The 25,409-nt window shown below is 50.4% G+C and overlaps 1 protein-coding gene across 1 annotated transcript in view; it reads right to left on the reverse strand.

Annotated features, from left to right (window-relative positions):
- Nucleotides 1–831: 831 nt before the first annotated feature.
- The window catches only part of LOC119388306 (uncharacterized), a 148,872-nt gene continuing 124,294 nt past the window's right edge, over nt 832–25,409 (reverse strand). Inside the window, exon 6 of the mRNA XM_037656005.2 lies at nt 832–3,628. Within this exon, the coding sequence (XP_037511933.1) occupies nt 3,435–3,628 (194 nt within the window). The 3' untranslated portion in view covers nt 832–3,434. The remainder of the gene's footprint in view (nt 3,629–25,409) is intronic.

Consider the following 25,409-nt stretch of genomic DNA (forward strand, 5'->3'; position numbering starts at 1 on the left):
CGCGCGCTTTTACCCGCGTTAGAACATACGATGCGCGGGCGGATCTTATCAATTTGGACGTCATCCATCTTATCATTTGGCGCTTTGCACTTCCAATGGTCAATTTTCGCGGAAATTGCCGTTTGTGCGCAGCAGCCCAGATTGGCGCAGAATGACGCAATTGGAGCAGCACTTCCACCCCTGTTGTAGTGTGTTAACACGTGCCTGCCAAGTCGATGCAAGCCATGTCCCCGCAATCAGACGTTCTATGAAACGAGACTGAAACTTGGGCTGCGGGTCCGTCATGAAGTCCCATGAAACGTGGACGAAGACCCCAAGAGACGAAGCGGGCGGTCTTGGCGAAGGAGCTTTAAGTCCCTTTCGCCGCAGTACTCTGGTGTCATGCAAGCGGTTACGGGGCACAACACACCTGGTACAAGTATGATTACGAGTACAAGTATGATAGTTGACGTCTAAAAACTTTACTCGGAATCATTCAGAGCTGTTCATGACGTCGCTGCGACCCTGAGAAACACTAAATCAAAACGCATGCCAACTTTCTTTTGTCGCATACTAATTTTCCATGTTTTCTGGTGATACGAATTTTGGATGGTACGAATATTTTTGGCAACCCCACGAGATTCGTATCGTAGTATCACCAAGGTTTTACTGTAATTAGTCAATCAGCAGCAGCATCAACAATGTGTGCAGCTGCATGTAGTACTGCCTTATGGACATGTAGTGGGTACTTCGCTGGCTCCTAATATGAATTATGGCATAGTAGGCGCATCGCAACTGAACTTGCGGTAGGCATGTACTTTTAGGAGAGTTTTGAATGACCAGTGTTACTCGTATAGACGTTTCTTTTCTCGTGGCACAGTTCAGGCAACCACTGAGAAGCAAAGGCTGGCAAGTGAATGAGAAGACCATGGCTCTATTGTGAAGGCTTTTAATAACTGTGCTAACAAACACGGACACAACAAGACCAGACGTGCACAGACTCACAACTGCATGAACCGAGGTTGTTGGACCATTTAAAACCAAGTTACGCTGCTGTCACAAAGTAGCATCTAAAGACCGCAGCTCACAAACAGGTTCGCTTACACAACCACGTGTAGTATTTATCTTTTTGCCTCGAACAGCTACCGAACACAGCAGTCCCTAAGGTGGTTCTTGGTTTCTTTCAGAAGCAGATGGGAAGTGCTTCTTCTCTTCCTTGTGTCTGTGCTTGTTAGCAAAAGCCTTTACGATGAATGTCAACCAACTAGCTCGACTTGGTGCTCTACTGCCATCGTGACGGTCAAGCGCCATCAAGTTTCCTGCGCCATGCGTGCCATCACCGCATGTCAGGTAACAAGCATGAGTAGTGGTAGACGCAACAAGCTCCGAGCGATCGTCCACAAAACGGACACTGCTGACAAAGGTGTTATTTTGAAAGTGATCTCGAAAGAACACCAGAAAAGGTCACATCTGGACGCAATCAATGAGGACCTCCAACTGCTTGTTGGCCTCCCAGGCATGACTGGCCCAGCTGCGAGTCTAGTGCACTAATAGGGGCAAAAGTAGGCACAATGTGTTGCAGTGAAAAGGATTGTGTTATTTTTTACTGCATTTAAAAATGAATCATTGTGGAGCATAGTATTTATTTATTGGTAGTACCCTCGGGGCCCAATGGTATTGCAGAGGCGTGTGGGGAGACAAAAATACAATATAAACAACTGCAACGTAAAAGGAGAAAAAGAAAGCAAGCACAAATACATAGTAACAGGCACAAATGCACAGCAAGACAATGACTTAAAATTGCAGCAGGGATACATTAACAATCATTTTCAAGCACTAAGGAAAAAATATTAAACATTCAGAAAATAACAATAGGTTTACTAAATAGGTTATTATCTGTTATGTAAGTGGGCAAGGCGATTCCAGATGAGTTCTTGGTATGAATGAGTCGTGAAAACATTTTGTGTGACACCATGGAATCCCAACTTTATTGAGGTTGTCAGTGCGTGCTGATATGTATGATGTCAGCACTTCTTTTTTTCAGATAGCTGTTGTAGTAAATTTTATGAAAAAAAAAAGGCATACCCTGCGATGTGAAGAGGAGAAAACTTGACGTACACATGCAGTGCACAGTACGACATCTTTCTTAAAAAACTACTCAACTGTCAGCAACTTGTTTCCATGCTGAATGACAAACTTGCAATTGAAGCAAGCTCCGATAACATCTTGACTCGCATTTAGCTGCAACGGACTTGACCCAACAGACCCTTTTCCACAAGTCCCTGCGCTGCGTATTCAGCCAACTAATCTGTCGTGCTTCAAGTGAAGACGAGGTCCTAGTTGCATGTACTGAGGCTTGTCTATTATGTGTGTCTATATCATGTGAACTGAGTCTACATTTTCTACGTAAGAGTGCCACTTGAAACTGCTGTTTGCTGAAGAGACTAGTTGCCATTAGATGGGCTAGCTGCATCACAGGAAAGCTAGCTTTACTATTGTGACAACGGTCTATTGTGTGCATCTCGACCAATAAGATGCTTTTTTTTTATGTCAGCTAATAAACGTGTCATGCAAACACTGTATGATGCAGCAAAAGTCCACACAAAATACAAGCTGCCCAGAAGAATTGACAACCCAACTGAAAATCTCTGGGGAGGTGACTTCCAAATTTGTAGCTTCTCAGACGCACAATGCTATGTTAATCAAACGTTCTCAGTACACAGCCAAGCTGGCCTTCAGGAAAGCTCTCGCTGCTAAACAGTACTAAATGCGTAAGCATTTTTACGCCAGCTCAACAACGAAAATTCCCTGGCGTCCCTCTGTCATTGATCATCTCAATAAAAACACCAATGTATACAAAAAACTTTTCTTGGTAGTAATGGGTTTGAACCTGGGCCCCACACTCCATAACTGCTGGGCTACTACACATCCATGCTGTGAATGTATCTGAATGCCTTGTACCAGCTGTGCAAAACGAATGCATAAGATTGCTCTCTATGACGGCTTTGTTGAATTTCACGGTAGTGGAATCAAAGCCTTCTGCAGGAAAACACGTTAAGTCGACATGGAGAATAATACACATCAGGGAAATTCCGGCTTTGCCAATAATTGATGCCAAACATGCGTTCCGGTGGTCGTGCCTTCCAAGGGGCCATTCGAGACGCTGATGAAAGCTAAAAAGAAGATGTCATGCGTGTTCTAAGGAAGGCCGCAACCTACGATTACGCATCACCTCCCAAAGGAGATTCTGCATGGATCTTTTTTTATCCAAGTTGAGCGATTAAATTGGAACAACTGCACTGTTATCTCACGCAAAGTACTGCAATAGTTTGGCAGCAGCAGGAAACATTGCTCCAATTAGAACTTATCGTTACGAAAGCATTCATACCTAGGAACTGTTAGAGCACATCAACTGAGCAATGAAGGCAAATTATGTCTTGTACATTATTATTCCATTACAAAATTGGCATAACTTTAAGAAGATGATGCTGTGCAGAAGCATCATTGTGCTCAGTCTGCACTGTCTCTGCAAGCAAGAGTTTCTTGAATTGCTGTCGTAAATGATGTACAAACTGCACCAGGTTGCATGTTTGCCTCAGCTCGGTCACAATTCCATCCAAGCTGGCCAGGGCAGGTTCACACTTGAGCACTGAAACAAAAGGACAGACTGATGGGCTAGTTGCTAGTGCATCCTTCTGAACAGTAGTGCAAAGAAGCACAGGGACGGCGACAGATCAAGACGGGACACAGCGCTAACAACTCAGTGTTTATTGCACGTGATCGCATATATATATACACATGACACCGCGCGAAGGAAAAGGAGGGGGGGGGGGAGAAGGGTACACAAGGCAATCGACCCAGCAAATCAAACAGGCGGCTGACGCGACGAAAATGCCATTTCCTTTTCTGATAAACAGATTGAAGGGCAACTTACAGCGTCTCTATATTTAACCTTTGCTGCTTCAACAAATTCTCTTGTTAGCTGGTCAGAACTTCTGGCTAGCGAACGTGCTGAGGTCCTGTCAGGCCACCTAGCCGCGCATTGTGCACATTGCAGTTGTAAGCCACTGTTCCACCACACACATTCGCTAGCCAGAAATTCTGACCAGCTAACGAGAGAAATTATTGAAGCAGCAGAGATTAAATATAGAGAAGCTGTAAGTTGCCCTTCAATCTGTTTATCGAAAAAGGAAATGGCATTTCTGTTGCGTCAGCCGCCTGTTTGATTTGCTGGGTCGATTGCCTTGTGTACCTCGTCCCCCTCTCCTTTTCCTTGGCGTGGTGTCGTGTGTACATATGTGCGATCATGCGCAATAAACACGAGTTGTTAGTTAGCGCTGTGTCCCGTCTTGGTCTGTCGCCGTCCATGTGTGCTACTGTTCAGAATGATGCACTGAAACAAACACAAGTCAGGTTCAGCCTGTCTGGCCACATTTCACCGAGTGTCCACAATTGAATACGCTCTCTAACCACGTTAAAATAAAGAAAGCCACTGTTTGCTTGTGGCAGGCACCAAGAGAATACAGACCCATGGAGAACTCGGATTTGTCTGATGGGCTGATGCAACTATGAAGCGAATGGTTTGGCACAGCGAGAAACAAAAAAGTGCGATTGTGTCTACAACGTATCAAATGATGGCGTGACACAAAAATGGTTGACATGCTTTTCAAGGGAGCAGCGCTTCAAGCAAGAGTGGCCACTGCTACCCTCTTCTCCTCTTGAATGCGTTTATATATTCTTGTTCAGGAAAATAAGTGCCGTGTTGATAGTCGATGCATGGTCCTGTCTGTTCTTATTGTTTCCAGTAATGAGGTACAAATGCACTGTACGTACAACACAGACTGCTTTCCATGTCGCCAAGCATGGCGCATGGTTTTGATCATCTAACGCTGTCACTGGAACGAGTACACTAGTCTATGAAGCGAAACAGGAAGAGGAGGAGAGGAGCAGCAAAGCAGGTCCTTCAATATTTCTTTCAGTAAAACGCTTTAAATGGCGCCATGCAACATTGACTGCATAAATCAAACTTGAAATGGGGCCCTTTTACAGCGAAAGCTGTTATGAGATCATTTCACCGGCCGTTTTTGGCACCGTAGTTGTCCGCCGCTGCCACCGCCGCCGCCGGTGTCCATAACCAGTATCGCTCGAAATAAGAAAAAAAAAACGAAATAAGAAAAAAATTGCAGGACGGAACGAGGTTCGAACCTGGGCCCTCTGCGTAGGAGCCCAGTATTCAACCTCTGAGCCATGCCGGTGCTTGAAACTGCTTTGCAAAAAGGTCCTATACAGGCTTCATGTCGGGAGGGAACCACATTAGCATATGCAAAATAGCGTGGTAGAAGAGTAAAATAAGCACCAAGCGTCGGATAACGCGAATTCTGTAACCAGGCGTCACACAATGCGAATTGCGCAACGAGTAGGTTGTTGAATGCTTCCAACCCACTACAAAGGGCTCTGCCATAATTCTTCATCGTCATCAGGCACAGCATCAACAAAGTGCGCATAATGCCTTACATGCGTTTAGCAGGTACCACGGCTCTCCGTAGAATGACGAAAAATGGCACAGTGCCTGCTGCCCTACTTCTCAAAAATCACAATGATTTATAGCATAGTGGGTTCCTCGCAAGTGCACTTGTATTGGTTGCCAAGGAAGCCCATAAGCGCATGATCCATTTCCTCGGGGTCTCAGTAGAATTACAATGATTTAGAGCGTAGTGGGTTCCTCGCAAGTGCACTTGTATTGGTTGCCAAGGAAGCCCATAAGCGCATGATCCATTTCCTCGGGGTCTCAGTAAAGTTCTTCGCCCCCCCCCCCCCCCTACCCGTCTCTCGCCAACTCAACGTATATTATACAGCATAACGGGAGAGGAAAATAGCGACCGGGCGTCACCCAATGGAAATTACATAACTGGTGGGCCGTTTAAAGCTTCCAACCCATTACAAAGGGCTGAGCCATAATTCTTCATCGTCATCAGTCGTCGCGTCAACAAAGTGCACATAATGCCTTACACACGTGTAGCTGGTGCCTCGCTTCTCCGCAGAATGACGAATAATGGCTTAGTAGGTGCTTCCCAACTTCACAATAATTGTGATTTATGGCGTAGTGGGTACACTGCTAGTGTACTTGTATTGTAGCCCCAAGAGAGCTTACAACGGGCTCTAGAAACGCCACTCTTCCAGCTTTCGCTGTGACTGTGCTGCGGTTTCAGTGCAGGCCTGGCGTTTTCTGAAGGGACACCAACACAAGAACTTTGGTCTGGTGTTCTTTTTTTTTGCTGCAATGTGTTGCTGGGGCATATTAGTCACGGCACATAACATCGCTTGCTGCAGCGTGTGACAGATTTATTACTGACCAGTCTCAGTTTCAGTGTGGCTCCGAGAATGACAAGTCGCTGGGTGCAACTTGATAGGCCACCTAATCTCGTTCTGCTATAGCACAGCTCAGTTTGAGCCTGAAGGAAAGAGACAACAGCGAGGAAGGAAATGACAGGCAACAGGATGAATGCTAAATTTCCAACCTGTCTTTATAACCCTAACCCTAAAGCCGTTGAATCTTGTTATAACAAACACTGATATAGCGAATTATCGGTTATAGCGAACGAACGTTGGTCGGTCGCACTTTATTTCAGTGACATTTGTTCTTTATATGACGAAACCGAAAACACGAGACCTCCTGCGGCTGTAACAAAGAAATAGTGGTTTGCGTGAGGTTAAGAACTCAAAAGGTAGCATAAAAAATAAGTATCGAAAGGCAACCACATTCCTTCGAATGTGGTTGTGGGGGAGGAAGACGAAAACACAGATAGGCTAGCCAATTATCAGACCGGCTGGCCACCAAATGAAATCCAAAATCACGTCCTTCTTCAAATAAATGTGAACGCAGGCCTGTTTTGTCAAACAAAATTTTTTCAGTTGTAATATCACCTTCTGACATTCCAGTCTCTTTAGTTACCACAAGGAGACAGGTAACCATAACCTCGTTTATGGTGGGCCTAGCATAATGCGTTTTGTATCCAGGATTCTTGAACGAGCCAAAGTGGCGATTAGTCAGAGCCGATTTTTATCTCTGCTGTTACAACGAATATCGTATATAATGAACTAACTTATGTTCCCGATGCAACTTCGTTATAACGAGATTAGACTGTAAATGGCTCGCTTAAAGCCCCCGTGATGCCGCACACAAACACAGTAAAGTCAATATCAAATCTTCCATCAATTTACAAATATGCATCAGCACTTCACTGACCACATGATGTCTGCCCAAGAAAATCGTGTTCTTTTCCAGATAAAGATACAGATGGCATACTCACGCACAGCTTGACACTTTTTGCAATAGAATTCACTTCAGTAATCGCACATATATAATATCTGGGGTTTAACGTCCCAAAACCACAATATGATTATGAGAGACGCCGTAGTGGAGGGCTGCGGAAATTTCAACCACCTAGGGTGCACCTAAATCTAGGTACACAAGCCTCAAACATTTTCGCCTCCATCGAAAATGCAGCCGCCACAGCCGGGATTCGATCCCGCGACCTTTGGGTCAGGTCAATAATCTCACATGTCAACTAATTGTGACTACGGCCCAAAATGATACAATGGTCAAACACTATTAGATGAAACAGCGCGAAAACCACAGGACACACAGGAAGGGAACGCATACAGCGCTGAACTCTCAACAAATTTATAGTGAAAACACAAATGCATCGCCTATAAATACACTTGATAACCACTCGCATAATACTGCGTCACTGGACATAGCACAGATAGGCCACTAACAGCGCAACTGAGACAGATTACGACAAACGCCTCTGTAGGTACTCCATTTCCTTGGGCAATAATGCGATTGACGGGGTGCTGACACAGTTTTCACCCAACTGCACAATCTTATATGCTTCAACAACCTCACTGTGTTTACTGACTACACTACATTTCTCAAAAAGGGGTGAGACATGTGCGACACTGGAGTGGACTGGAGTGCATCCACACATCTTACAATGCATAGCCAGGAAATTACCCGAAGAAACCTTGTTTTTTACACTGCAACAATGCTGCTCACGCAGGCAATCATTGACACACCTCCCAGTCTGTAGACCGCGACAGAAGGAACTTATATATACAACATAGCTGATCACATGCCTCTTCCCACATACATATCCTTCTTAGGGTTAGTACGCTTGCACAGCTGACCTAATTTCTCTGGAGCAGAGAATATTACGTAGACATTTGCTCTCTGTGCAATCTTCTTAAAATGGTGCAAAACTTTACACACATATGATACGCCGCCCATTTTTCCACCATCATTCTGCTGACGTACGTATGTGCATAAAGTTTCAGTGTGCTGCCTCCGAAAAAGAGGCTGCTGTACGCTATCGTGCCCGTAGCTGGATCATGATATGTCACGCTACTTGCTGAAACTGAAGATGCTACAAAGGGAATGCGACGCAACGCTGTTGCTGCACAGATTGCACATTCACAATGGCAGTGCCTCTGACCACAGCAATCACAAGGCAGTGAGGGAAATCCTAGATGCCTAAAACACTGCAAGAAGAACGAAGAAGCACCGGGAAAGAGCGTCACTCGCAACTGATTTATTCTCAGAAGAAACGCAGAAAATATCTACGCCGCACCACACATGCGCACACCGCACTGCATCACCTAGTCACTACACATAAAAAAACACGAGGTCAATAGAAAGGCACATCTAATCAAGCAACCATGCACAAAACCACTGATGTGTCACTTACACACAAGTCGCCTTTCTTCTTCATCCAAAAAGCTTCCATTAATTCCCGGGCCAGAGCATCTGAGCTTTTGGCAAGAACAGAAACGCTTGAAAACCTCGCCTCACAAGAACAGAAATGGCAGTGTGCAGGCAAATGTGCTGCCGAATTAGTTCGAAGTGACAGCTCATGTTCCCTAACTCTGACGTTCAAACACCGACCAGTTTCGCCGATGTTTGAACTGGTGGGTGTTTGAACGTCTGAGTCAGGGAACATGAGCTATCACTTCGAACTAATTTGGCAGCACATTTGCCTGCACACTGCCATTCCTGTTCTTGTGATAAACTTTCTTAAACTGCGCGAGAAGACGAGGAAACAAGTAAGAAAAACATTCAGAAACACCACGAATGCAGACTGCCAACTGTTTATTTTCTGGAAAGCAAGGGAGATATTTCAAGCCTGAACCCGTACATGTGACCAATCTTTTCAATCTCTGCTGTGCCGACAAATTTACCATCATTGCTGAATAAGAGTGCATCCCCAAGATAACGGCCAAATGCACATCGGAAACACGTGGTACCAACCTCACTGAGCTTCGTGTATGTGAAAAAGCAAACATATGAAAATGCATGTGAAAAGCAAAACAAAACACCAAAAAGGCGGTTGTGGCATAACAAATAACCTATAACAAAAGGGGAAGCGATCATGACGCAACATCGTTTGATGAAAACAAAAGACTTAACGCTCAACAAATGTATAAGCAAAACCCATGAAAACCTAAAAGTATGGCACAATGAGATACAACAATTAACAGAAGGAGGGCGACAAAATTAAAAGCACTCACGTGAAAAACCATGACCCATCTGCACATCTGGCGCTAACCCTAATTTTGCGTGAAAACCACCAAACAAACAAAGGAAAAAACCTTAACAAGCGGCTTTTTACAAGGCACTCTCCAGAAAAGCAACTTCTTCTGGCGATAAGGAAAGAGACGGCGGGCTGATACATTTTTCACCAGTTTTTTTGATGTGATACACCTCAACAATCTCCCTTTCGGTCTGGTCCCTCGATTTAAACAGGAACTTGGTGTTTTCAAGAATAGGTCTGCATGAAATGTTTTGTCCACCCTCATCTTTTCCTGAACATCTGTCACAATGTTGCTTCAAAGTACCTCCTGCATTGTTGGTTACATGCCTCGCCCTATTGTTAAAACACCTTCCTGTCTGCCCAATATACAAGCTGCCACATGTCAGTGGAATGGAGTAGACCACCCTCGAAACGCATTCAGTGTAATTTGTTCGGTGTCTTGTAGTGCACTGAGGCCTACTCTTACTCTTTCCTGTCACCATGGGGCATACACTACTCAGTTTACAGGGAGCTGAGAAGACGACCTTGACACCGTACCGGCTTGCCACTTTTTTAACGCTATGAGATAATTGACGAATGTAAAGCATGGCCTGCAGTTTGTCTTTCTGAAAATTCTCTATTGGTGGCCTCTTATTTTTCAGTCTTTGTAGGAGACTTTCGCAAGCACCTGCAATTAAGCTATGAGGGTAGCCAGCCGAAAGGAAGCGGCCAACTTGCTGATTGAATCTCAATTCCATCTTACGCGTGCAGGATTTATCGAGCGCGGACTTGCAGGCTAGAGTTACATTGGCCTTCTTAACCAGCTTCGAATGCGCGCTTTCAAAAGGAGGCCTTTTTTGTCCTCGGGTTGTAATACCAATGAATGTGTTGGTCATCAAAAAGCAGTTTTAGATCCAAGAACTGCAGGTCCCTAGCCACTTCATGCGTAAGGTTAGCCCTCCAGAAACCGACTGAAAAACCTTCAGTACACTAACTGCGCTACCAAGGTTATCTTGTGCAGACACGTGCAGTAACACTAAATAGTCGTCCACATAACAGCAAATTTTTACAACATCTTGCGCAGAGATTAGTTGTTCAACCCGCTGGTCAAACACTGACAGGTAAATGTCGCAGAGTACGGGTGCAACAGACGAACCCATACAAATTCCTGCCTTCTGCACGTAATATTTTCCATTAAACTCAATCGCCGTAGAATTCAGGTAAAACATCAACATTTCAAGGAAATGCGCTGGGCTCACCCCCGCCGCATTCTGGAAGGCTACTTCTCCAGAATCTTGTACTTTCTGCCTGACAGCGTCAAACAAACTGTCGTGCGGGATTGAGTAGAATAGGTCTTCAATGTCAATCGAAAACCCTGTAGTAGCCATCGGAAGACCTTGTTCCAGGAGGCTGGCAACTTCCGTTGAAGAGCGCACTAGGAAGGGGTCCTTGCCTACAATCAGTTTTAGGTTCGATTGAAGGAAGTTCCCGATTGTCCTTTGCCAGGAATATCATTCTTTGCCAGGAAAAAAGTGGCAAGCCGGTATGGTGTCAAGGTCGTCTTCTCAGCTCCCTGTAAACTGAGTAGTGTATGCCCCATCGTGACAGGAAAGAGTAAGAGTAGGCCTCAGTGTGTAGTGGACAATGAGTGCTTTGTATAGTCGCTAATGGATGGCGCTGTCGGCATGGGAGCGGCCCCTGACATCGGATACAGTTGTCAAGATGCTCACACCACTCATAAAACAACAGATCAGCGAGGAGCTACAACAAATACGGGACCAACATTCGTCCTCAATACAACAAATCCAGGAACAAAGCTTGACCTCAATCAAGGAAGCTGTGCAACCCAAGCTACTCGAACTAGACGTCCTCACCTGCAAATACAAACGAAGCGCCTCACAGCTGGAACAGGGGCGCGGAAGAACACCCGTTAAGCTACTCACGGGGCACCGCGATATCTCCGCGACAGCGTATAAAACCGGGGACTCGGAAGAGACATCATCTTCGAACCCATGATGGCGCAACTCCCTCAAAGCCTAGACATAATACAGTGGAACTGCAGAAGCTTTCGCCGTAAGGCGGCATCGCTGCAACAATACATAGGTACGCTCGATCACAAACCCGACATCATAGCTCTACAGGATACCATAGTCCCCGATATACGATTTTCGTCGTACACAACACATGCCAACAAACACAACACATCGGTCTGCACTTTAGTACACAACAGCTGCACTGCGGTCACGGTAAATGTCGACCCCCGTGATCAAAAGCTTGAGTACGTCTTCATACGACTTCTGCCTATCAAGCGCTCCCAGCCGCCTGTATGCGTGCTTAACATATATAGTCGACCCAAGTCGCATAAGCAAACCTTCATCAAAATCTTCCGCAAAGCCAGGAAACAAGCTCTAAATGCTCCCCTGCTTATAGTAGGAGACTTTAACGCCCGACACTCCTCCTGGGGTTATCCGCAGGAAGACATCAAAGGGCGAAAACTGTATGATCTCATGGCTCTTGAAAGTATCACCCTCCTCACCGAGCCAGCCTACCCCACTCGCACGGGTAACAGTGTTTCGAGGGACACGTGCCCCGACCTAACGATGGGTATCAACCTTCCTCAGCCACGCTGGTGGAACTCGCAGGAGAACCTCGGGAGCAACCATTTCATCATTCACACGTCCTTATCGTATGGCAGGCACAAGAAGCATCAAAAGACAGTCAAGCTAATAGATTGGGCTGCTTTCCGCAAGACAGAAAACTTTCCCTTTCATCAAACTCCCACATCATGGGCCGACACCTTACTGCAACTCAAGAACGAGGTTACCAAAATAATCGCAACTACACCCGAAGCACCAGCAATCGATACCCATCTCTTGCATTTATGGGATGCCAGGCGCCAACTCACAAGACGCTGGAAACGTCAAAGACTCAATCGCAAACTCAAGACGCGTATTGCTGCCCTCACTGCTAAGGCAGAGCAATACGCAATCGCACTAGCTAAAGAAAACTGGTTCTCGAAATGCGACTCCCTTACGGGATCTCTTCATACCAAATCTGCCTAGCATCTCCTGCGCCACCTTATTGACCCAGATTCTACCAGAGGCGCGACCAGAAGAAGCCTTCAGAGGGTTATACACGGCTTCCCTGGCGACAACGTGAACCTACTCCGTGCCCTACAGTCGAAGTACGTCAACACCACGCGGGATCACACACCTATACTCCTGTATGACGGTCCTGATAATCCGGAACTTTCAAAAGCGTTTACGGTCGTCGAAGTTAAAGCGGCGATACAAAGCATGAGGAAAGGCACCGCCCCGGGACCCGATGAGGTATCGATAGGGCTCCTCTCTAACCTAAGCGATGACATGACACAATTGCTAGTAGCTAAAATGAACGAGTACTGGGACGCCAGAACACTTCCCACAGAGTGGAAATCGGCCAAGCTCACTTTCATCCTGAAAGCCGGCAAAGCGCTCAATATTGATAACCTCCGTCCCATATCCCTCACATCATGCGCTGGTAAGGTGATGGAGAAGGCAATACAAATCAGGCTAACCGAATATCTAAAAGAAAAGAATCTCCTGCCTGACACCATGTACGGCTTTCGTCCCTATCTGTCAGCGCAGGACATCCTTCCACAAGTGAAGCATGAGATTGTCAACCGATCCAGCGGAACCACTCAAGCGGAAAGGGCTATTCTTGCAATTGATTTCAGGGTGCCTTTGACAACATTCAGCATTTCACCATTTTGGAAAACTTACGTGAACTCAAGTGTGGTCCAAAATTATATGCATATGTGCGGGACTTTCTTACAGACAGACGGGTCACTATCCGCATAGGGGACCTTAAATCGCAACCCATCACCATGGGTGATTTCGGTACGCCCCAAGGAGCTGTCCTTTCCCCGCTCCTCTTCAATATTGCCCTCATGCGGCTCCCGGAGGCCCTAAATCAAATTTCGGAAGTACGCCACGCCATTTATGCTGATGACGTCACGATTTGGAGCCGCTCTGGCAACCTGGGCCAGATAGAAGAAGCCTTCCAACAGGCTGCCTCCGTCGTAGAGCAGATAGGGCGCAAGTGTGGTCTGGAGTGCTCCCCCACTAAATCCGAAATTCTCGTATATAGAAATAAGGCATCCGACAATACACCCCTCAATGTACAACTCAATGGAGCCCCAATTCAAGAGGTTGAAACCATTCGAATTCTCGGGGCCCACTTCAATAATCGGGGTAACAACTCATTTGCCCATACAGAAACTAAAAACGTCCTGTCTTCAAATTTCTCGCATGATTAGTCAGGTAGCCAACCGACGACGAGGGATGAAAGAACATGACATAATGCGACTCATTCAGGCATTTGTGATCAGTCGCTTCACCTATAGCTTCCCTTACCTGAGAATTTTGAAAGCAGACGAGCATAAAATAGACAGAGTCATACGTGTTACTCTCAAGAAGGCTCTGAACCTTCCCCCGTGGACACTCACGGACCGTCTGCTTCAAATGGGGCTTCACAATACCGCATGCGAACTATTCCAAGCACACCACACGAATCAAGTCATGCGCCTGGCCATAACTAGAACGGGACAGAAAACGCTATCAGAACTTGGCATCGAAGCCCCCATTCAGAGGAGGGGGAAACAATGTATCCCGCATGAATGGAGGCAGGACTTCATCATAAAACCACTACCACGCAACATGCATCCACAGTTCCACGAACATCGACGTCGGGCACAGGCCAAGGCTCATGACAAATACTCAGACACTGAGAGCGCCTTCTTTGTCGATGCAGCTGGACCAGTGAACGGCAAGTACACGGCAAGCGTCGTTCATCAAGGAAAACAGATAGATTGTATATCAGCCCAGGACACAGACGCAACTAGCATGGAAGAAGCAGGAATCGCCCTCGCCCTACGAAACCCCGGATCCACCTTCGTTCTGACAGACTCACAAGCAGCCTACCGAAATTTCTGCAAAGGCTACATTGGCCCCATTGCACACCGAATCCTCACACAGCTATCGTCCCCACGCTCAAAAGGAGAATGGAAACAGCTAATATGGGTACCCTGCCACTGCGGAGTTAGAGGCAATGAGCTCGCCCACGCCTCGGCCCGAGAATTACTCTTCCGGACCTCCGACCCCAGCATATCGCACCCACCCTCGGCTACGCGTATGGACCCGCTTCTCACATACACAGAAATTCTACAACACCAAAGACTCGAAAGACGGAAACTTCCGCCTCCGGGGCCGAACCTCAGTAAGGAATCGCAGGTAGCGTGGCGTCGCCTGCAGACACTGTCGTACCCAAATCCATACGTACTATCTAAGATAGATCCCGACGCACACAAACCACAGTGCAGGTTCTGCGACAATAAAACAGCCACCCTGTACCACATGGTATGGGAATGTCCGCACAATCCACCCTGTGGGGTTGCACACGCAACCCATTGTCTTCAACGCGGCGGCACCTCGGCTTCGCGCTACGTTTGTACGCGCAGTGGCGAGGGGGGTTGCGTGGGAGAGGGCACGTGCCGCCCCCGCAGCCTTTCGCGCCCTGCTCCCTGGCCGAAGTCGAGATGCCCCGTTTTCCCTCCTTGCCCTTTTCTGGAGAGACTCCTCTCCAGGCCCCGAGGGACGCACGCCGCTTCCTTGGGGACCGCCTTGTCTTTCGACTCGAGCAGCGGTGACGAGCACAGCTTTAACGAGTCGGGAGCCACCCAGACGCCATCACCCCCTGCGCAACGCCCGGTCTATTGTGAGGTAACTTACTGCCTCAGGGCCGGACTGCGAAGCCACGAGAGGTGAGTTGAACCTTATCGCTCTAAATCTCGTGTGCTTCCCATTTTGTTGTTGTTTTCACGTTGTCGTGCGGAACTTACTCCGCCGCTTCGTTTTACCTTGTATTTTGTTGCGTTGGTGGCGCTTTTGACACAATAAACTGTGTCAGGCAAAGAACTCGTCTCTGTTACCACTGGCCTGAAACCCGCCGCGGTCGCAACTTACGCGAACCGCGGGATAGGGGGTCACAGCTCTGACTGTTAGGGCTGCTGCGTAGCACTAGTAGCGAGTAACTACACTCCTCTAGTGCGCTGTGTGATCCAAAGACGGGGCAGTTTCGCACGCGCGGATCTGTTCGTTACTAAGTAACCCCCATATTTGGCGCCCAACGTGGGGCCAGTGGTTAAACAGTACGAGTAGTTTGTGTGAGTGACTGCCACTACACAAACAACCATGGCAGCAGACGAGGCTGACTTACAGCCGCTGTTCACGCTGTCAAGGGTGGCTGCCAACAGGCAACAATTCGAAGCGGCGGTAACTGCTACCGCACAGTCGGACCCTGCGGCGAACATTAGCCAAGGGGACCTGATTTGCTTCGATGAGGGTGGTGCTACACATGAGGCCCTCCCTCCGTTAGATTGTCCGCTCGAAGGCGCGAGGCACATTACGCCGAGCCCTTTGCCCGAGCGCGCGGAGAGCAGGGAGCCACAGCGGCATACCGGCTCAACGCAATCAGCTCCTGTGCCAGACCTTACTGGCCAGAGCGAGTCTCCACAGGTTTTAAGGGATGCCTTGCGCCTGATCGAGACTTTGACGGGTGTCGTGCAGAACACTCTGCTGAGGCCCAGCATAGCTGCGCGACCAAGCGTAAAGGTGGACTTACCCACCTACAGCGGGTATCATGACACGGTCAGCGCCAATGATTACCTTGACCGCATGCTGACTTACCAGCAGGCAACGGGGTTGTCCGATGGCGAGATGCTAGAACGCGTCGTTCCAGTATCACTGACTGAGCAGGCTGCCCGGTGGTTCCGACTTACCGGCCACCGGTCAAGCACGCTGAACGAATTCCGAGCGAGGTTTCGCGACGAATTCCTACCCGCTGATTACCAGCGTCGCATGCTGCGCGAGTTAGAGCGGCGTACTCAGCATCCGGACGAATCCTTGCTCGAGTACGTGAGGGCGATGGACGAGCTCTATCGTATTGCTGACCCCTCGGCTCTAAATTGCGAGAAGGTGGAGCGAGTCACGCGACAAGCGCACCCCACTTTCGCAGCATATTTGAGAGGCGGCAAGTTCAGGGATTTGGACGAGCTGGCCTCGGAGGCAAAACGCATACAGGCGGACATACTCGCCTCACGTGCGTACAGACCACCACCCCCAGCGTCGCAGGCACTTGAGCCGCGATGCGCGTGGAACGGAGACAATGTTCGCATCCGTCCACAGGGAAATGGTGCAGTTGCCTTCAGTGACGGGCACTCGAGTAGCGGTTGGGACATATCCTACCGGGCTCTTGACCCGTACACGTACGCCATGCGAGCAGCACGCGCTGCCGATGGCCAAGGTACGCAGAATCGGAGTCGACATACCGATCCGAGGACGCTAGAGCGGAGCGCACCCGGAAGGGAGCATCCGATAGAGAGGAACGGTGGCCAAACGGCGCGAGGCACAGCATGCCAAGCCCGAGCACGGCCGACCACCCTCTGCTATCGTTGCAACCAGCCGGGGCATTTCGCCCGAGATTGTTGGCAACCCGCAAGCCGAGAGCACGCGCTTTCGGGAAACGAGCGGGGCCGCCGGTGAGCAACACTGCATGGCCGGCGGCAAACAAAGCGGTGCTGAGTGAGACACATGAACTCCTAGCCCCGCTGGCTTGTCGTACTGGACCACCCAACGACACGCCAGTGCCACTTATTGAGCTAACAGTCGCCCGGCGCAGGTTTTTTGCGCTGTTAGACACGGGAGCAAGCGCTTCACTCTTTGGCGACGAAGTGTACGATCATCTCTGTCGGAACGCTATCCGGCTTAGATCGAGTAATGTGACTTTCCGGCTCGCCAGCGGCTCGGCGCAAGCAAGCGCTGCCGCTCGGCTTGTGGTGCGGTGGGAGAAACGGGTCAGGCGGCAACGCCTAGCTTACCTCCCCGGCCTGTCGGTTCCTATCATTCTTGGTAGAGACTTCCTCGCCAAGACGGGCATTGTTATTGACGTCTGCAACGGAGGATATAGGGAGCGAGCATGTGGCACCCTGAAACCTTTCGTTTCCTTTCAAAAAGCGTCAGAGACAATTACGTTCGATGATGCTTCGCGCGCAGACCGTCCCAACAATTGCCCGAAAAAGTCACTCGTACATGTTTCTGCCGGGTCGACAAACCGACCCGCGGAGAAAGAACGCGCCGGAGGGAACGGCTCCCCTCGCGCGCGTCCCCCATCCCCCTCTGCGGAGGCACTGTGCACTGCAGAGCGGGGCGAAAGGGACCACCCGCTGCTCAATAGCTCAAGCAGTTTGACGGTGGAAGAGAAAGCTCGCGTCTCATCGCTTCTGAATGAATATGACGCCATATTCACAGAACAGCCTGGCTGCACTGCGCTAGTTAGGCACAAAATTGAGACAGGCGATGCTTCTCCTTGGAAATGCAATCCTCGGCCGGTGAGTTTGGCTAAGAGGAAAGCATTAGACAGCGCTCTGGACGAACTGCTCGATACAGGCGTTGTCGAAAGATCAGAAAGCCCGTGGGGTTTTCCCGTGGTACTGGTACCTAAAAAGGATGGGACGACCCGCCTTTGTGTTGACTACCGTCGCCTGAACGAGGTAACACGCAAGGATGCATATCCGCTTCCTAGCATTCCCTCGATCGTGTCCAATGTTGGCGGAGCGAAGTACTTCACTACGCTCGATGCTAGCAGAGGATACTTTCAGGTGGAGGTAGATCCCCGTGACCGAGAGAAGACTGCCTTCACTTGTCACAGGGGCCTTTACCAGTTTACCCGTATGCCATTCGGTCTTGTCGGTGCGCCTGCGACTTACCAGCGCCTGATGGACCGCGTCTTAGGTGATGCAAGGTGGCACTACGCTCTTGCTTACCTGGACGATGTCGTGGTATACTCACGAACCTTTGATGAGCACTTACGCCATCTCAGGGACGTGCTGGAGCGTCTGAGGTCGGCGGGAATAACGCTAAACCCGGCCAAGACTCAGATTGCCGAAACCCGAGTAACGCTACTGGGTTTCACGTTGGATAACGGTCGCCTTCTGCCGTGTGATGACAAGGTTCGGGCATTATTGAACTACCCATCACCGACAGACATAGGCGGACTGAGACGCTTTCTGGGGCTGGTGAACTTTTATCGTCAGTTTATCCCAGATTGCGCTGCACTGCAAGCCCCCTTGACACTTCTGTTGAGGAAAGCTGAGCGGTGGAGATGGGGTCCCGAGCAAGAGGAGGCACTGCGCAACCTCATTAAAGCGCTCGCGGAAACCACTGAATTAAGGCTAGCGGATCTCAGCAAAGATTTTGTGATCCAAACGGACGCCAGCGACCTCGGCCTAGGAGCGGTTTTGCTCCAACAGCACGAAGGTGGCTTGCGGCCGGTAGCTTTTGCTAGCCGCTCCTTGACTCCCGCAGAGAAAAATTATTCAGTGACGGAAAAGGAATGTTTGGCAATCATTTTTGCCCTGAAAAAGTTCGATTACTATATTGATGGAGTTCAATTTGTTATCGAGACTGATCACATGGCACTAACTTGGCTTAGACGCCTAGGGGAGCCGAGCGGTAGACTTGCACGATGGGCACTTTTCCTGCAGCGATACGACTTTACCGTTCGCTACAGGAAAGGAAAGAGCAACGTTGTGGCGGACGCACTTTCGCGCGCGCCCGTTGACTGTGAGAAGAGTAACATTACTACTCAACTCACCTCGCCCGAAGTCGTGCCCGAGAGCGACGTAACTGTTGCGACGCTCGATGTTGTCACGAGGGGTAACATTAATACCCATCCTGACAGCTGTGAAACTCAGCCTAAGAGCAGAGTAACTGCTACACTGCTCGACGGCGAGAGTCCTCACGGAAGGGCGGACAACCCACCTTCAATTGAGGAGAGCGTTAACCACTTGGACTGCGTCAGTTCAGTGGGGAACGTGTTCAGCAGGAAGGAGCTATTAGAGGCTCAGCGGGAGGATCCATTTTGCAAAAAGGTGTTTGAGGGGCTCCGGGAGCCCGGCGGCGCGGCCGCGGCGCATGTTGACGCAGCTGGTATTGCTGTTAATGCGCGGCGCTCTGAAACAGCTGGTAATGCTGTGAGCGCGTTGGATTCCTACCTGCTAGACTCTGACGGCACTTTGCTGAGATACATTCCTGCGGAGAAGGGTACACATGAGTCCTTCAAAGCGGTGATCCCACGCACGTTGAGAGGAGCACTGTTACGCTACTTTCACGATACGTGCATCGCTGGGCATGCAAGTGGCCCTAAGACTTACCTTAAGTTGTGCCGCTTTGCTACCTGGCCAGGCATGAAACGGGATGTAACACGCTACGCCCGCTCATGCAATGTGTGCCAACGCGTGAAGCCGCGTGGTGGACGCCCACCCGGGCTCATGCAGCCGATCCAAAGCCAAACACCATGGCAAATAGTGGCTTGTGACGTCATGGGACCTTACCCAAGAACACCGAGAGGAAACCAATTCCTTCTCGTGGTCACAGATCACTTCACTAAGTGGGTGGAACTGTTCCCCCTACGAAGGCTGACGGCACGCATTATCATGGAAAAGCTCATCGAAGTGTTCACGAGATTCGGCTATCCAAAGCAGTTGATTACGGACAATGCGTCCTATTTCACCGCCAAAATTTTTGTGGACTCTTGTGCAGCCCTGGGCATTAAGCACAAGAGAACAACCACGTACCACGCCCAGGCAAATCCTACCGAACGTGTAAACCGCAACATCAAGCACATGCTTGTTGCTTTTGCGGGGACGCACAAGGATTGGGACAATTGCGTCCCTGAAATCGGATTTGCTCTGAGGACGACCGTGAACCGCTCGACTGGCTTTACCCCCGCCACTCTCAATTTTGGGAGAGAGCTGCTGAATCCCGTAGAACATACTCTACAGGAACGCAGCACGGAACTGGCTGCTTCGTCGGCACGCGCCGATTATGCAGCTGGGCTGCGCGCGAAGGTGACGGAGGCTTTGGGCAAAGCACGACGGAACCTGAGCACTGCTCGTGGGGAGCAGAAAGCGCAGTATGACCGCTCTCATCGGGACGTTCAGTACAAAGTGGGCGACCTGGTGTTGAAGCGGAATCATGTCCTAAGCGATGCCAGTAAGAAATTCTCAGCTTCTCTGGCACCGAAGTGGATAGGACCGTACCGTGTAGGAGAGACTGTCTCTTCTCTCGTGTACAAGCTGACGGACTTAACGCTAAGACCGATCGGCGGACCGGTGCATGTCTGTGATCTCAAACCCTACTATGACAGAGGGAGCGAGTGGCCCGAGGGAAACGCTTCCCCGCGCCCGCAGGCAGTGGCATCCGAAGGCACGGCTCGACATACGGGCTCAGTGCGACGTTACAACTTGCGATCTCGGCAGAACTAACTCTGTCCGGTTCGTAGGGGCTTTATTGTGCGCGATATCGGATGGAACGCTCCTCTGATATCTAGCATGCAACCTTCGAGAGCGAGCACGCGCTTGCTTTTTCGGAGAGTAAGAGAGAGGGGCTAACTTGTTCGAGTCGCAGATCACCCATCGGCAGCATTTCAGCAACAGCCAAGCCAAAACCACCGTTTTCGCCGGCAGTCGCCCCAAAAGCCGGTACTTTCAACTGTCCTTTCAACGCACGAATTCCAGAGCAGGGAGCGGCGACACCAAAGCTACAGTGTTCTACCAAAGCCTACAGCAGCAGCCAGAGTCAAGGCGAAAGAAAAACAGCAAAACAGCTTCCGGTCCCGAATGGCCTCGGTGCAGAAGAATTCGCGGAACCACTGCACAGCCCGGCGAAGAGTTGCGACCACGGTGACCGAACTACGGAGTGCACCCGCGGTACGAGCGTGGTATCCCGCTGCGCAGAACGGGGGTTGCAGCCGGCCAGCCGCAAGTGTCGGGGGACTTTCGACTCCAAACGCCTTAGAAGAAAAGGAGCGAAAGAGAGAGAAAGAAAGAACGAGAGGCGAGCGGAGGAGGCCGCTGGACAGAGCACGACGCATCCACTTCGTTCGTAATCGCTTCACGGGTCGGCACGGCAACATACAACAGCTCATAACACCATGTCCGCGCAGGGTGCGGTACAAGCCGACATCACGAAGAGGCGCTGTCCTGGCCCGCGCCGGAGCCCGGGCGCACGCTACAAGCGGCCGCGCCATGCCTATCCGATTCCCGCTGCCCAAAAATCGCCCAACACCAGCAACCAGGGAGGTGCGGAGGCAGCGCCAAGCCGTCCGGACGCCCCCGGATCATCCGAGTCTGTCGTCCAGGGTCCATCACCAGCACCGGGCGCGAATCACAAAACGCGCTCGGTCGCCACCTGGACGTTTCAGGCCGGCACGGAGCCGCCCACCTCCTACTTCTCGGCGGCACCGTGGAAGAAGCAGGAGCGGGCGCAACGCTCGAAGCCCGAGAACCGGCTGTTCGCGCCATTCCAGGGGCGGACGATCGCCGACATCGACCGACAAGCAAGGGGAGCCTGCCTCCCGCCGACACCTGGGTCCACCTTTTGTGAATGCGGCGGGCTGCTGTTGCATGACGTCCACGGGCGTTCGCTCTTACATAAAAGGTGGGCGGCGGCACAAAAGGACGGCAGAGCGGGAAGCGCAGCCCCTGCGACGGACGACATCATCCGCCGCCTTCAAACGGAGCCGCAATTCGCCAGGTGGGTGGCGTCGCTGGCTTCGGGAGCGACGACGCAAGCCCCGGCGGATCCACCGTCACAGCCGCCGACCATCGAGCAGCGGTCAACACCGGCCAACGCCCCACCTGACACGGCGTCGACCGACGGACCAGCGACGCCGGTCGTGGACGAGACCGACTGCGCGCTGGTGGACTTGGACTTCGACGTGTTAATTTAATTTGGCCCCTCCTCTTAAGCCCCAGGTGATGGCGGTCTTCTTTTTTTTTTTGGCTAAAGGGTTCAATTAAGGAGGGGGGGATGTGGGGTTGCACACGCAACCCATTGTCTTCAACGCGGCGGCACCTCGGCTTCGCGCTACGTTTGTACGCGCAGTGGCGAGGGGGGTTGCGTGGGAGAGGGCACGTGCCGCCCCCGCAGCCTTTCGCGCCCTGCTCCCTGGCCGAAGTCGAGATGCCCCGTTTTCCCTCCTTGCCCTTTTCTGGAGAGACTCCTCTCCAGACCCCGAGGGACGCACGCCGCTTCCTTGGGGACCGCCTTGTCTTTCGACTCGAGCAGCGGTGACGAGCACAGCTTGATCGAGTCGGAAGCCACCCAGACGCCATCACCCCCTGCGCAACGCCCGGTCTATTGTGAGGTAACTTACTGCCTCAGGGCCGGACTGCGAAGCCACGAGAGGTGAGTTGAACCTTATCGCTCTAAATCTCGTGTGCTTCCCATTTTGTTGTTGTTTTCACGTTGTCGTGCGGAACTTACTCCGCCGCTTCGTTTTACCTTGTATTTTGTTGCGTTGGTGGCGCTTTTGACACAATAAACTGTGTCAGGCAAAGAACTCGTCTCTGTTACCACTGGCCTGAAACCCGCCGCGGTCGCAACTTACGCGAACCGCGGGATAGGGGGTCACAGCTCTGACTGTTAGGGCTGCTGCGTAGCACCTAGTAGCGAGTAACTACACTCCTCTAGTGCGCTGTGTGATCCAAAGACGGGGCAGTTTCGCACGCGCGGATCTGTTCGTTACTAAGTAACCCCCATAACCCATGCAACCCAGGACACAACTAAACATAAAAGGGTGGGAGGCAGCTCTGTCCAGCTCAGATCCGAAGTCCCAAGAGGCCCTCGTGAAACGTGCGAGGACAGCGGCCCGCGCCAATGGGATCCCGGACTAAGGATCCCACTCACCAATCTTCTCAAGAACATGAAATAAACGTTTTATTCTCTCTCTCCTTGACATCGGATACATAGGAGGGGTATGGATCGAACAAACGGCATTCTTGGTGTGGCTACAAGCCGCGCTCGTGTCTTTACTGGGCGTCTCCGAACATGGGGTCAGAAGTGGATGACTAATGTGCAGTTATGGACTCGACAGACCCGACAACCGGTACAGACGCTTCCAAGCATGACGTTGTGTGCGTCGGTATGCCGGGACTTCAGCCTCCATCGCCGTTCAACTTCACAAGCCCGGGGCACTGGACAACATGGACAACAAGGTACGAAGATTACGCCTTTGCTGCCAGACTCAACACAGCCACCGACGAGGTGCAAGTGCGAACACTCTTATATTGCATGGGTTCTCAAGCACGTAGCGTCTTGTCGTCGCTAGGACTGTCTGCTCCAGAAAACCTCCCGTTTGCAGAAGTCAAGGCTAAGCTCACCTCGCATTTTGTTCACCTGTTAATGAGATTTACGAGAGCCGTCGATTTCACCGCCGAGTACAACAACAAGGGGAGCCGGTGGACAAATTCTTTACGGCACTTTAGAATCTTGTCAAGCGTTGTGGGTGCAACAACGCCGAGGTCGAAGACCGACTTGTGCGAGACAAGTTTGTCGTTGGATTGCGGAACGAGAAGCTGTCAGATCAATTGTGCCGATGTACTAAACTTTCGGCAGAGGAAGCGTTGTGCCAAGCGCGTATTCATGAAGCAGCGGAAAAAGAGCATCAATTCTGCGCAAGTCTCAGCGAGAGCGGGGCCTTCGACAGCTTAAACGTGGACGCGGCACAACGTGTGAAGAACGCGTCACCACGTCGCAGCAAGTTGGTGCAGCCAACTCGGTCTACTTGCGATTACTGCGGCCGTGGTCAACACTCTCGAAAAGAATGCCCAGCTCGTAAGGCCACTTCCAATTTCTGCAAGAAGCAAGGTCACTTTATTACTGTTTGCCGAACCAAGCATCGGAAGGAGCTGTTAGGTTCAGTTGAACTTCAAGCGCTCAGTACGCGTCGGGTACGATATGCCGACATTCATGTGAATGGTCACCTCGCACACTTCAAGGTAGACTCGGGAGCAGAAGTAACGGTGGTATCGCCTTCTTTCCCAGGATTACCGGCTGCTTTGGATAAAGTGGACGCCGAGATGTCTGGTCCTGGAAATCAAAGATTGTGCGTTCTGGGAACTTTCACTGCTACTTTGCAGTGGCATAACAAGGTCTCTGTGCAAAGACTGTATGTCATCAAGAACCAGACGACACACCTTCTGGGATTACCGGCAAGTAAAGACTTGGGCATCATTCAGTTTTTGGACTCTGTGGAAGGTGTTCCGTCACCCCAAGCGAGAATTTTTCATGGCCTCGGGGAAGTGCAAGAAGAATACCATATTCGCGTTGCTCAAGACGCTCGCCCCTTTTCATTGAGTGTTCCTCGACGAATACCTCTACCGCTACTCGAGCAGTTGAAGAAGGAATTGGATGAGATGGAAACCCAAGGAGTCATTCGCAAGGTTGACACGCCTACCGCATGGTGTTCAGGCCTCGTCGTTGTGCCGAAGCCATCAGGCGGGTACAGGCTGTGTGTCGACTTGACGAAGTTTAATAAGGTTATCCAGCGGGAACACTACATTCTGCCAACAGTGGAAGACATCTTAGGCCAACTTGGTGGGGCACGAATTTTTTCTAAGTTCGATGCAAGATCCAGCTTCCACCAGATCAAACTAACTCGTGAGGGCAAAGAACTGACAACATTCATCACACCTTTCGGCCGCTGTTGCTACAAGTGTCTTCCCTTTGGCATTTCGACAGCGCCCGAGTATTTCCAACGCTACATGTCGAGATTGCTCGAAGGCATCACTGGAGTCGTCAACATGATAGACGACGTACTCATCTTCGGTAGGAACCGTCAAGAGCACGACCAGCGTCTAGCTGACGTCTTGGCGCGTTTGACTCAAGCGGGCGTCACTCTTAACGAAAAGAAGTGTCAACTCAGAGTCTCTTCTGTCAAGTTCTTAGGAGTTGTCGTCAGCCCGCAGGGAATCAGTCCAGA

This window comes from Rhipicephalus sanguineus, chromosome 3 (genome assembly GCF_013339695.2).
Source record: "Rhipicephalus sanguineus isolate Rsan-2018 chromosome 3, BIME_Rsan_1.4, whole genome shotgun sequence".
NCBI classification, from domain to species: Eukaryota; Metazoa; Arthropoda; class Arachnida; order Ixodida; family Ixodidae; genus Rhipicephalus; species Rhipicephalus sanguineus.